The 13348-nt window shown below is 45.5% G+C and overlaps 2 protein-coding genes across 2 annotated transcripts in view; both read left to right on the top strand.

Annotated features, from left to right (window-relative positions):
• The window catches only part of LOC138762487 (villin-1-like), a 47645-nt gene extending 40251 nt beyond the window's left edge, over positions 1 to 7394 (top strand). The window contains exons 18-19 of the mRNA XM_069936239.1: positions 4932 to 5072; positions 6798 to 7394. Of these exons, the coding sequence (XP_069792340.1) occupies positions 4932 to 5072; positions 6798 to 6911 (255 nt within the window). The 3' untranslated portion in view covers positions 6912 to 7394. The remainder of the gene's footprint in view (positions 1 to 4931; positions 5073 to 6797) is intronic.
• A 4731-nt stretch (positions 7395 to 12125) lies between these two features.
• Positions 12126 to 13348, top strand: part of znf142 (zinc finger protein 142) — a 57173-nt gene continuing 55950 nt past the window's right edge. The window contains exon 1 of the mRNA XM_069936000.1: positions 12126 to 12212. The gene's annotated coding sequence lies outside the window, so the exon portion shown is untranslated. The remainder of the gene's footprint in view (positions 12213 to 13348) is intronic.

Raw genomic sequence — 13348 nt, 5'->3', positions numbered from 1 at the left:
TTGAATTGGATAGAGCACATAGAAAGAAACTGTTTCTGGTTAATTTGCTGTGCCCAGTTTTGATTAGATCTCTTCGTTATCAAGATAAGGAAACTATTTTGAGAGTAACGGTTCAGAAAGCTCATCAGTTTCAGGGCCCGTTGATTGTGGCTGATAAAGATGTATTTTTTTTAATGCAGATCTTAGTGTGAATTTGGTGAAAAGAAGAAAGGTATTTAATCTGGCAAAGTCCATGCTTTGGAAGAAGGGCTATAAGTTTTCTTTTTGCCACCAAAGTTTTTCAGGCAAAGTTCTTCAACAATGAGATGAAGCTTTAGAATTTGATGATTATCTTCCAAATAATAAAACAGGTTGATTTTTTAAGAGCCGGCACACCACAAATTGAGAGAATGCAAATGTCAGATAAGGAGATGCTACAGCAGGAAATTGCTGACCTTAATGGCTATGATCAAGTTAACAGAGATCTTGAAGCTGCCGCCTTTACCTGAAGATGATGAAGACTATTGTTTTTTTCCTTTCTAGCAGAGGCAGGTTTTTTTCCTTCTCCTTCCCTTGCTGTGTGCCACCCATCGGTGAGAGTCACTTCCTGGATGATTGAGGGCTATAGTACTGACTTTTTTTGACAGTACTATTTTTTCTTTACATTTTTTTTTCTTCTTTTTTATATTTCCTTTCTTTTTCTTGACGGAGATGCCAGGGATAGTTAATGATTTTGTGATGTGGAAGCCCAAGAGGGGAGTTATGAATTTAATATAATGGCAAATAGTAAAACTTTGAATTTTCTAAGTTATAACGATAATGGGCTTAATAATACGATCAAAAGGAAGAGAGTGTTACCTTATTTGAAGAGAATTAGAGTTGATGTTGCTTTTTTTTAAACAGGCAACTCATCTATCTGAGAAAGATCCAAATATTGAAAAGTGATTGGGTTGGGCAAGTGGTAGTTTCTACTTTTAACTCTAAAGCAGGAGGCGTGGTAATTTTATTATTTTTTTTAAAGTTAACAATTAAAAATCATAGTGATTTCTGATCCTGTTGGAAGATTTGTATTAGTAAATTGTCAATTTTATTCTGAAGATTGATGAACATTTATGCACCAAACATAGATGATGAAGGGTTTATTAGGGACATATTTATGTATTTAGCTGAAACATCCCAAAGAAAATTGGTAGGAGGGGATTTTAATTGCTGTTTGGATCCAGTTTTAGATAAAATGACCGAATCAGTTACTTGAGCTAAAACAGCAAAGACAATTTTGAATGTTATGAAAGATTTGAATGTCATAGATATTTGGAAGAGATTAAACCCAAAAGAAAGGGACTATTCTTTTTATTCTCATAGACATGATTCTTATTCTAGGATAGATTTATTTTTAATCTCAGCACAATTGCAAGGAAATGTTATGAATTTGGATTACAAGGCCAGAATTTTATCTGATCACTTGCCACTTTTAAAGATGTATTTATTTTTAGAAAAGGAATGAATGGTTTATAGATGACGATTAAATTCTACTTTGTTAAAAAGGACAGATTTTTGTTATGGGATGCGTTAAAGGCATATTTGAGAGGATGTATTAAGTTTTACATTGAAGAAGGGAATTAATAAAGAAAGAGTTTCATTTTAATGCGATTCAGACGTATAGGACTAACATATTGATTGATAGAACTAGGCAAAAATATGATTTAGAAGAAAAGCTCATAAGGTTTTAGCTTGGCAATTAGAAACAGAGCTATCTTCTAGAATAATTAATGCTATCAGGAAGATTTCATAGACAATTACATAATCCTAGAGAAACTAATGATGTATTTAAAGTTTTTTATTCTGATTTGTATAAATCAGTATTTACTAAAGATGAAGTTAAGATCAATACATTTTTATCTCAGATAAATTTGTCTTGCTTGTCATATCAAGATCAGAAAAATTTAGATGCTCCTCTTACAATAAGAGAAATCAATCAAGTGCTTAGTTCATTTTTGAATGGTAAATCTCCAGGAGAAGATGGTTTTCTGTCTGAATTTTATAAGAAATTTAAGGATCTTTTAATACCTCTGATTATGGAGGTGCTAAAGCAAGCGAAGGAATCCCATTCTTTACCAGATTCTTTATCAACAGCAATAACTACAGTTATACCAAAGAATGATAAAGACTTGTTAAACCCTGCATCTTATTGTCCAATATCTTTATTGAATGTAGATTATAAAATTGTTGCAAAATTTTCAGCAAATAGATTATCTAAATGTTTTCCTGATTTAATTCATATGGATCAAACAGGATTGATTAGAAAACTGTATTCTGCAGACAATATTGCAAGATTAATTAGTTTTATTAATTTAATTAAAAAAGAGGAGATCATAATGTAGCAGTAACTTTGGATGTGGAAAAAGCTTTTAATAGATTAGAATGGAATTTTTTGTTTAAAGTACTTGAGAAGTTTGGTATTGGTTCTACCTTTATGAATTGGGTTAAAGCTTTGTATAAAAATACTTTGGCAAAAGTTATTACTAATGGCCAAATATTTACCTCTTTTCCAGTAACTAGATCAAGTCGACAAGGTTGTCCTTTGTCTCTGGCTTTATTTATTTTAGCAATTGAATCTTTAGCTGAATTTATTATTCAAGATTCTAAGATTAAGGGAATTAAGATAAATCAAGAAGAATATAAAATTAATTTATTTGCTGATAATCCTTTGGTTTATTTAACTGATCCTATAAATACAGACTAGATTGAAAGAATATGGGGAAGTTTCTGGATATAAAGTTCATTGGGAAAAAAAAGTGAGATTATGCCCTTAGCTGTGGATGATTATACAGATTGTAAAATAGTCACAAAATTTAAGTGGCCAGACATAGGTATCAAATATTTAGGTATTAGAATTGATGATGATTTTTTTTTAAATTATATAAATTGAATTATTTACCCTTGCTTAATAGAATTGTTGTTGATTTAAAAAGTGGAATAATTTACCTATTACTTTAATTGGTATGGTAACTGTGTTAAGATTAATGTTTTTCTTAGAATTCAATATTTAAAAAAAAATCAATTCCCATTCCAATTCCTACAATTTTTAATTGGTATGGTAACTGTGTTAAGATTAATGTTTTTCTTAGAATTCAATATTTAAAAAAAAATCAATTCCCATTCTAATTCCTACAATTTTTTTTAAGGATTTAAATACTACGATTCAGAAATTTTTATGGAAAGAAAAAATTCCTGGGGCTTCTTTGGAAAAATTGACTTGGAAGTATTGAAAAATTGACTTGGAAGTCTTCTTCATTTTAAGAATTATTACAAAGCAGCTCAGTTGAGATTTATAAATGGATTGTTTAATTCAGATAGAATTCTATCTTGGGCTTCTATTGAATTTCATGCAATAGGAGATTATGGATCCCCCAAGATTTTATTTACAAATGGAAATCTAAACTGTTATTTGGAAGTAGGGAATCATCTATTTTGAAACATTTGATTGAGTTGTGGAATAATATTGGTAATGAAAATGGTATGAAAGGTTTAATATCTAGAAAAACGCCTTTATGTCAAAATAGGTTTATTTATTTTTCAATGATAACCAATTTTTGAGGATTTGGAGACAGAAGGGTATTAAAAGGTTTGAACATTGTTTTAAGGATGGGAGATTTATAATATTTGAAAAAATGAAGGAAAATTTTAATGTAATACTTTATTTTGCTGTTATCAAGTTAAAACTTTTTTAACTGGGAAAATAGGTCCTAATCAAATTAATTAGAATTACTGATTTGTAATACTATTGTAAATAAATTTATTTCAGTAACGTATAATTTACTTCAAACTAAGGCCCCCAAAATTGGGGTGCAAAAATCAAGATTAAAATGGGAATTAGATTTAAATACTCAAATAAGTGAAAAGGATGGGATGGATTTGTGTAAGAATAATGTGACTAAACTTATAAATGTAAGATACAGGTTCGTTCAATATAACTTTTTACATCTGCAAAAATTAAATAGACTAAATCCTGCTGTATCAGATTTATGCTGGAGATATTGATCTGAGATTGGAACTTTTTTACTTTCAACTTGGCAATGTCCTAAAGTTAAGACAATTTTGGTTCGGGATAGGTAACTTTTTGGAACAAATCAAGGGGGTCAAATTCCCACAGGTCCCCGATGTTATATTTATTTGAGTAACATTAAGGTTATAAGGCCAAAATTAAAGTTGAGTATTTATCAAACTAAATTTGTGTGAATTGGTTTAGCAGTTTCTAGGAAATGTATAGCAATATCATGGAAGTCAGAAATAGACTTAGGCCTGGAAAGATGACATGCAAAACTTCGTAGTTGTAATCCATTCGAGAAAATTACATAATCTGTGAGATAAATATCATGTTTTTTGGAAAATATGAAGCCCATATTGACAAAATTTTGGTTTACACATACGATTGACTCTGAAGGCCTCACTTCTTGGTAAACTCCAATAGACTTTATTGTACAAATGTTTTATTTTCTTGGCATTCTCCAGTTATTTCTTTTTTTTTCTTTTAGGGGTGGTGGGGATGGGACGGTGGGTTGGGGGGGGGGGTTGGAATGGGATGATATATACCACAGGTACAATTTCTTTTGAAATAATTTAGAACTAAATGTAATGTAACTTTTATTGCGGTTTAAAATTTTATAAATATTCAAATCAAAAGGATTGATCAATTATTGATGGTCCAAAAAATAATTATGAGAGATAGCACTAGATAAAACAAAGATTTTTTAAATTAAAAAAATTATACTTCAAGTCTACCAATCTCTAAAATGTTCTGGTGAATCATTCCTTTCTCAGTTAATATCGATCCCTAGAGTTGGGTGGCCAAAACTGTGCACAGTACTTCCAAAGTGGTTTCACCAACCTCTTGTGCAGTTGGAAGGCTCCTTTTAACCTATGAAACCATTCTGTTCTCTGCCCCCCAACAGGACATGAAAGAAATGAAAATATCTCATGATTACAGTATGTATTCAGTAGCTAATGAATCCTGGCAAACGTATCCGCCAGAGCAGCTGATGAACAAGGTAGCTGAAGAGCTGCCTGCAGGAGTTGACCCAACCAGGAAGGAGGTGAGTCGGGAAAGATGTTGCGGTTGTCGTCCAAACCAAGGCTGGGAAATCACATTGACTGCAGGGTGCAGAAAACTATTTACATGCAGTTTGTATGTAAATGTTTCCATGTGGGTCTTATAACAATGTTAAATACATGTTTTAAATTAGATAAAGATGTGTTTCTTACAAAGCTGCCTTTGACATGAAAATATTGCTCAGTCCTTCCCACTAGTGGGCCATGGCATGCTAGGCCGGAAGCCAAGTGGGCCTTAGACCAAAAAAGGTGGAGAACCTCTGCTCTAAAACATAGGAGAGAAATAGGCTATTCAGCCCATCAAGTCTGCCCACCCCTTGAACTGATCCATTTTCCCACTCAGCCCCACTGTCTGGCCTTTTCCTTATAACCTTTGATGCCCTGGCTAATCAAGGACCTATCAACCTTTGCTTTAAATGCATCCAATGATCCAGCCTCCACAGCATCCTGCTGCAACAAATTCCACCAACTTACCACCCTCTGGAGGATGAAAATCCTCCGCATCTAAGCGAATGCTCTTCAATCCTGGAGTCGTGATTAGATTGAGGGTGGGCAATCCCCTCCCCTCACACTCTTTCCCTATTCCTCTGTCTGCTTTCCTCCAGTTCCCCTCTTGCCTTCCCTTCCCTGTCCATTCAGACCTACTCCTCCCCAACACCTCAGCTCTCTTCTCTTCTACTATCCCACCCGTATCTACCTGTAACCTTTTACCTGTTGGCCTGTCCTCCTCCTCCTGCTCCGACAGCAGGCAAAAGTATACCATGCATTTTTGATGTATTATTCTGTGGCATTAAAAGGAATCTTGAACCTCTCTCCCTCCTCTCCTGCACTTATTCACTCAGGCGTCTGTCTGCATTTTGCTCCTATCTTGTCGAAGGGCTCAGGCCCAAAACATTGGTTACCCTTCACTTCGTGACCTGCTGAGTTTCTCCAGTGCGTCTGTGTGTTGCACTGGGCATAAAGGGATCAGGTGTTATAAAGCAAAGGTTAAAAACAAAACAGCTCTGGAATTAAAAAGTAAAAACACAAACAGGGTCCTATCCAAGGTTCGCAAACCCCAAATATCAAGGTAGACCCATTGTTTCTGCAAGCTCCTGCCCCACTGAACTAGAACAGTCTTTTCTCAACTCCATTGAATCTCCCCGGTCCAATCCCTCCCCACCTACATCTGCGATACCTCATGTGCCTTCAATGGCTTCCAATTCCCTGAAAATCTTCCAGTATTGGCTCCACCCTCAGATGTAATGGAAGCAGAGTTTGAGCCAGAAATCGTTATTTCTTGGCACCTGAGCATTCTCCCTAATGCACCGAGACCAGATGGTGGGGGATATTGCTTTGGAAGAGTTCAGTTGGAGTTTGTTCTCATGTGTTCAAGTACAATATCTTTTCGGTGTTGTTAGTTACTTCTCGTACACTGGCTAACCTCTCTGAAGGCACGAGCAAGGACTGAGCTGCTGGGGGGCGGGAATTGGGGGTGGCTCAGGCAGCATCAGTGGAGAGGATTGGCTAGTCAACACTTCGAATTGGGACCTCCTCGATCAAAGGAACCCCACCTGAAACATTGACTGACCATTTCTCCCCACTGATGCTGCCTGATCCACTGAGCATCCCCTCCCCCCAGCTTCTCGCTCCTTGCACAAGATCCCAGCCTCTGCAGATTGTGCATGTTCTCCAGAGCGTGCTCTTAACCCATTCTCTTCCTCGCTCAGGAGTACTTATCGGAGAAAGACTTTGAGAGGATCTTCAACACCACACGGACAAAGTTCAATGTCATGCCAGAGTGGAAACAAAAGAACCTGAAGAAAGCCAAGGGAATGTTTTAGGTGCACCGACCTGACAGGCACCCGCACCCTGGAGATGATGCAACCTTTATTTTCTGTCGGCCTCGTGATTCTTTCCTTTCCCTCTGAAGTGTTGATTATCAGCCTTTTTGAAGCTGCCCTGTTAATAGCTGTGTCAGTGGCCGTGGGGAATCTGGGCAACAGCGGACATCTCTGCCTCTGTGCTTTTCCACCCTGCCTGAGATCCAAGTCAATGATAGACTCCAGTTCCCAGCCCCATTTCCCAGGAGTTCATGAGAGTGAAGTACAAGAGTTTGCAGATGCCGTGGTTGAAGTAAAAACATGATGCTGTAGAAACTCAGCAGGTCAAACAGTATCTTTTATATAGCAAAGGTAAAGATACAGAACTGACGTTTCAGGCTTGAGCCCTTCATCAAGGTGTGATCAAAATGTAGGCAGGCGTCCGAACAAAATGATGGGGGTGGAAGGACAGGGGGAGGAGCCCGGTCCCACAGGCAGGAGATTATGGGTTGATAAGGGAGGGAGGGCACAGCAGCAAACAGGGGGAGGGAGGATGGCTCTGTGAATGGAGGGGGTGAGGAACTAAGGGAAAGAAGGGAGGGAGAACGGGGAGTGGGCTAGCAGAAACTGTTAATGCCATCCGGTAGGAGAGTGCCAAGACCAGAAAATCAAGTGTTGTTCCTTCAGTTTATGTTTCTAGACCTTGATGAAGGGCTCAAGCCAGAAACGTTGGTTCTATAAAGGACACTGTTTGACCTGCTGAGTTTCTCGAGCATTGAGTTCTTACTCCAGTGGCACCCAGAGTTACACTACAGCACAGTACAGGGCCTTCAGGCCTCGATGATGAAAAAAAAGTACTAAACCCTCCCTACCCCATATCCCTCTATTTTTCTTCCATCCATGTGTCTATCCAAGAGTCTCCTAATGCCCCTGATTTTCCAGCCTCCACCACCATCCCCTGGCAAGGCATTCCAGGCCCCCACCACTCTCTTTCTATACCTGACGAAGGGCCCATGCCCTTTACCTGGCGTGGATGCTGCTTGGCCTGCTCAGTTCCTCCAGTACGTTTGGGTGTTGCAGCTGGGCTTCCCTCTTCCGAACTTGAGAGGCTGTTTCAGAAACCCGGACTTGTTGCAAACCAGGCAACTATTGGTCTCCTCTGTCCTTTTGGAAAACATGAGCTGTACATTATATATTCAAGATGAAATCCCTAACACTTCCATTGTTCAATAACTTCCCATCTTCTCTGGTGTAACAGCTACTCACTTCCTGATTCCTTTTTGATAGTTACGTGGGATTAGAAATGTAGATCAATACCTTAATGGTGTGAGATAAAGTAGTTCTAATCACAAGATGGCCTGTGAATTTCTGCTTCATTTCAAGACTTTTAGTAGAACATCTGTTAATTCACTTAATGTGCAAGAGGTGTGGAATGCAAAAGGTTTCTGTGCACTAAATGGACTAATGAATTGTTAACAAATAAAATTATGGAATCAGAATTTGTTACTGGCCTTTTTTATTGTGGACCGATGGGGAGGAGGGAGAGGAGGAAGGGTCAGAACGTTTGGCCTATTAATGAATTGCACAGTGACAAGCTTTGCCTTATTGTCAGCAAGGGGCTCAGCGGCTGAGGGGCCCTCGCAGGGTTCGGGCGACTTGCGGACAGGGGCTGCTGGAGGCCGTTCTGTAGGAACCAAGGTATCAGAGCCGGGATTCGGGAGGGCACTGAGGGCGAGAAAGGCTCCCGAAGCGGCTGGGGGGGCGAATCCTTGGTGACTCTGAAGGGATTCTCTTTTGCTTCTCTTTCTCTCGTACTGTAGGGGGCGCGGGCGACACCAATAAGATGAGAAATAGGAGCAGGAGTAGGCCAATCGGCCCATCAAAGCTGCTCAATCTGATGATAGCCTCATCTCCATCTACCTGCCTTTTCCCCAGATCCCTTAATTCCCCAATTGTGTAGATATCTATCCAGCCATGTCTTAAATATATTTACTGAGGTCGCCTCCACTGCTTCAACAGGCAGTGAATTTTGCCTCTGGGAAAAGCAGATCCTCCTCATCTCTGTCTTAAATCTGTATCTCACCTACCAGTGCAAGCAACTTTCAAGTCAAGTTTATTGTCATCTGATTGCGCAAGTACTCCGGTCCTCGGTGGAAAACATGGAGACGCACAACCAGACAGAACACATCTCGAGATGAAGAATACGTGCGCAGGACAAGTATTATAGCGATAAAAATAAATAAATATTGCTTTGTACAAATGAGAGCTTTGAATGGTTAATGTAAACAGTTCAGCATTCTCAATGCCCGTGAGAACTTACCTATCTCTATCTTATCTATGTGTTTCATAATTTTATGTTTCTATAAGATTCCCCCCCCCCCCACCCCCGTCATTCTTCTGAATTCCAGCGAGTACAGTCCCAGATTTCAGATTGATTGTCAGAAAACATACATGACATCACAGACAACCCAGACAATCCTTGTCTCTGGGCAGAATTACCACTAATTGGTCGTGCAAAAGTGAACTCTCCTCGTAATCTAACCCCCTCATCTCTGCAATCACCCTGGTGAACCCCCTCTGCACCGCCTCCAAAGCCAGTCCATCCTTCAAGTCAGGAGACCAGAACTGCACGCAGTCCTCCAGATGCGGCCTCACCAGGACCTTGTACTGATGCCACAGAACCTCCCTGCTCCTAAATCCAACCCCTCCAGCAACGAAGGCCAACGTCCCATTTGCCATCTTGATGGCCCAGCTGCACCCGCAAACCCACCTTTTGAGTCAGCCCTCCCAAGACCTTCTGCACAGCAACGTGCTTCAAATGTTTATGTATCCCCTTAAAATAAAAACACAATGCTGGGGAAACTAAGCAGGTCAAACCGTGGATTTATATACCAAAGATAAAGATACATAACCAATGTTTCGGGCTTGAGCCCTTCATCCAGGTATGTCACATCTGGCTGTCTGTTTTCGTGCTTTTGCTCCAAGGACCGGAGAACCCTGTTTCGTTGGCTAATATTGTCGGATGATAATAAACTTGAAGTGGTGAAAATGTAAGGGCAATACTGCCGCTGGCGCGGACCTGGGGAGAGTGGGGAGTGGAGACACAGCGCTCCCGTGGAGTCCAACTGCCCAGTCCGACTGCCGTCAGCTCTGCACAGGCTTTGAACAGCCCGTTAAAGGAGCCGAAGGTAGTCCACCCGAGTCTGGACCCAAGATGGCAGCACCCATGGTCAACAGCAGGCACGGAGGGTTGCAGACTCTGGAGGGTGGGGGAGGCAGAGGACTGGCACAGGGCACCAGAAAACACCCCCCAAGAAGAAGCAGAGAAGAGTTGTAGGCTGGTGACCATGACAGCAGAACAGTGAGGGGTTCTGCACCAGAAGAACTTGCACAGGCTGTTGGTGATGTGACGCTGTGGACTGCTGGAGCAGGGTCAACACCAAGGGGGGGCATTCTTGGGCATTGTCCCTCCCCAAGCGGGGGGCTTTTCCCCCCCATACAGTCGCGGCCATCGCTCCCCATCAGACCCATTCCCTCTCGTATCACTAGTATGTGTTAAGTGTCACTAGCGTCTAGGTTGACTCATGCCAGTGACTCCCCACCCACCCCTGGCCATGTCACTAGTGTCTAATGATACCTGACGCAATAAAACAGCTCCTACATCAGAGCGGTTGGTGTTAATATTCATCGGCAGGCAGGTCCCAGCGTCCAACAGCCACCTCTGCTGAATGAGTTTATGGGCTGCCCTCTAACACACTAATGCCCCCCCTCTAACATTCGTTCTGGCGCCGACCCTGTGCTGAAGGGGTACCAGGTATCAGAACTGGGATGTGAGAGGGTGCTGGAGGGTGGTCGATGGTTTGGACTGGACTCTGTGCAGGTGTGGGTGCTCTGGAGGTGAACTCAGTAAGTGCTTTTAAACTGCAGCACCTGGGTGGCCCTCCTGGGACCCAGGTGTGATTAGTGGGGCAAAGGTATCTTCAGCACCCTTTAAGCTGAGGGGGGGATGGACAACCCAGCGATTTAAGGGGAATCCTGCCCCCGCGATGACACGGTAAGCGACCTGTCACACAAACTAGTCTTCTCCGTCCCCTGCACCAGCTGTCATTCTCCCCCCCCTACCGTCAATTGCGCTTACCCCCCCCCCCAAGCTATGGCAGCGACCCCTCTCCTCTCTCCCCTGCGGCAGCAACCCCTCTCCTCTCTCCCCTCCAACCTATGGCAGCGACCCCTCTCCTCTCTCCCCCCCCACGGCAGCGACCCCCCTCTCTCTCTCCACCCCCCCCCCCCCCAACACTTCAGCCAGGGTTTCCCTGCTCTGGCCGCCAGTCGACGTGCCCTGGGTAAGTTGAACTGTGTTCCCTGACTACCTCCGAGGTTGACTTTGGACAACGCTGACCGGGCCGGACCCTTTCAAGCTGCCTTGTGAGTGGAGCGCAAATTGCCCAGTTAACTCCATTTTACAGGGCAGTTTGAAAGTGACTCTGGGATGGCTTCTCTCTCTCTCTCTGTCTCTATGAGGCGCTTCCAGCAATTTGTGCCTATCCGGTGAATCTGGCTGCTATACAACAGGCAAAAGCCAATTTCCTGGAATATGACTCTGTTTCTATGACAATGCAATCAGTTGAATCTTGAACATGATATTTCTGCCAAGTTTCTACAAAAACATCAGCTTTTGTTCCACGCATTGACATGGATCAGTGCAGTGCCTGCATTTACACCAGTTGGCTGCAGCCATCAGGGCTCCCAAGGCAGGTGATTGACAGGCAGCTGCCCATCACTTGCCCTAATTCAAAATGGCCGCCCTGGCTTCACGCCGCGCCTTCCCCGCAGCACCACGGCCCCCGCCACGCGGTCTGCAACCGAAACGTGGACGATTCCTTCGGAGCCAGCCCCTCGGCTGCTGCTCGCCCAGCTGAGCTCTGGTTTGTCGGCCCGGACTCCGACATTCGCCATCGCTTCAGTGGGCGTCTCGGCCAAAGGCCTCAGGGGTCTTCGGGGACGGGGGTGTCTATCGCAGGGCCGGAGAGGGGTTCGCAAACACACGGAGCAGAGAATGAGTCGGGTTTTATATCCGCGCTTTGCGGAGAGGGATCTGGGTTCGGTCCGAGAAATTAAAAACCCGACCACGAGCCTGCGTTTAACCCCCTCCCTTCAGGCATTTAGTCGCCCGGAGAGGAAAGCGGAAAAAGTCAGGCGGGCGGGCGGCGGGGGAAAAAAACGGAGCGCGCGGGCCCCCGGGCGCCGAGCGCGGCCCCGACACCGGCCACCGGGCGCGGCCCCGACGCCGGGTCCCGGAGCCCGAACAAGGCCCCCGAGACGGTGAGTACCCGCGGGACTCCGATGCAGGAGGATCGTCCGGTCGGTGCTTCGGCCCGTCCTCGGGTTGGGAGCCCAGTGATTCCCCTCCATCCCCCTCCCCCTCCCCTCCTTCCCCTCCCCCTCCCTCTTCCCCTCCCCTCCCTCCCCCCCTCCCCCTCCTCTCCTTCCCCTCCCCCCTCCACCCTCCTTCCCCTCCCCCCTCCACCCTCCTTCCCCTCCCCCCTCCACCCCCCTTCCCCTCCCCCCTCCACCCCCCTTCCCCTCCCCCCCTTCCCTCCCCCCCTTCCCCTCCCCCCCCTTCCCCTCCCCCCCTTCCCCTCCCCCCCTTCCCCTCCCCCCCCCTTCCCCTCCCCCCCCTTCCCCTCCCCCCCCCTTCCCCTCCCCCCCCTTCCCCTCCCCCCCCTTCCCCTCCCCCCCCTTCCCCCCTCCACCTCCCTCTTCCCCTCCCCCTCCCTCTTCCCCTCCCTCTTCCCCTCCCTCTTCCCCTCCCTCTTCCCCTCCCCCCCCTCCCCTCCTCCCCCCTCCCCCTCCCTCTTCCCCTCCCCTCCCCTCCCCCTCCCCCTCCCCCTCCCCTCCCCCTCCCCCTCCCTCTCCCCCACCCTCTTCCCTCCCCTCCCCCTCCCCTCCCCCCTTCACCCCCCTTCCCCCTCCCCCCTCCACCTCCCTCTTCCCCTCCCCCTCCCTCTTCCCCTCCCCCTCCCCCTCCCTCTTCCCCTCCTCCCCTCCCCCTCCCCTCCTCTCCCCTCCCCCTCCCTCTCCCCCTCCCTCTCCCCCTCCCCTCCCTCCCCCTTCCCCCTCCTCCCCTTCCCTCCCCTCCCCCTCCCCTTTCCCTTCCCCTCCCCCTCCCTCTTCCCCTCCCCTCCCCTCCCCTCCCTCCCCCCTCCCCCCTCCCCTCCTTCCCCTCCCCCCCACCCCCCTTCCCCTCCCTCCTCCTCCCCTCCCCCTCCCCTCCTCCCCCTCCCCCTCCCCCTCCCTCTTCCCCTCCCCTCCCCCTTCCCCTCCCCTCCTTCCCCTCCCCTCCCCTCCTCCCCCTCCCCCTCCCCTCCTTCCCTCCCCTCCCCTCCCCTCCACCCCACTTCCCCTCCCCCCCTTCACCCCCCTTCCCCCTCCCCCCTCCACCTCCCTCTTCCCCTCCC

Source organism: Narcine bancroftii, chromosome 4, assembly GCF_036971445.1.
Source record: "Narcine bancroftii isolate sNarBan1 chromosome 4, sNarBan1.hap1, whole genome shotgun sequence".
Lineage (NCBI taxonomy): Eukaryota > Metazoa > Chordata > Chondrichthyes > Torpediniformes > Narcinidae > Narcine > Narcine bancroftii.
This window is presented reverse-complemented; position numbering and strand designations above follow the sequence as displayed.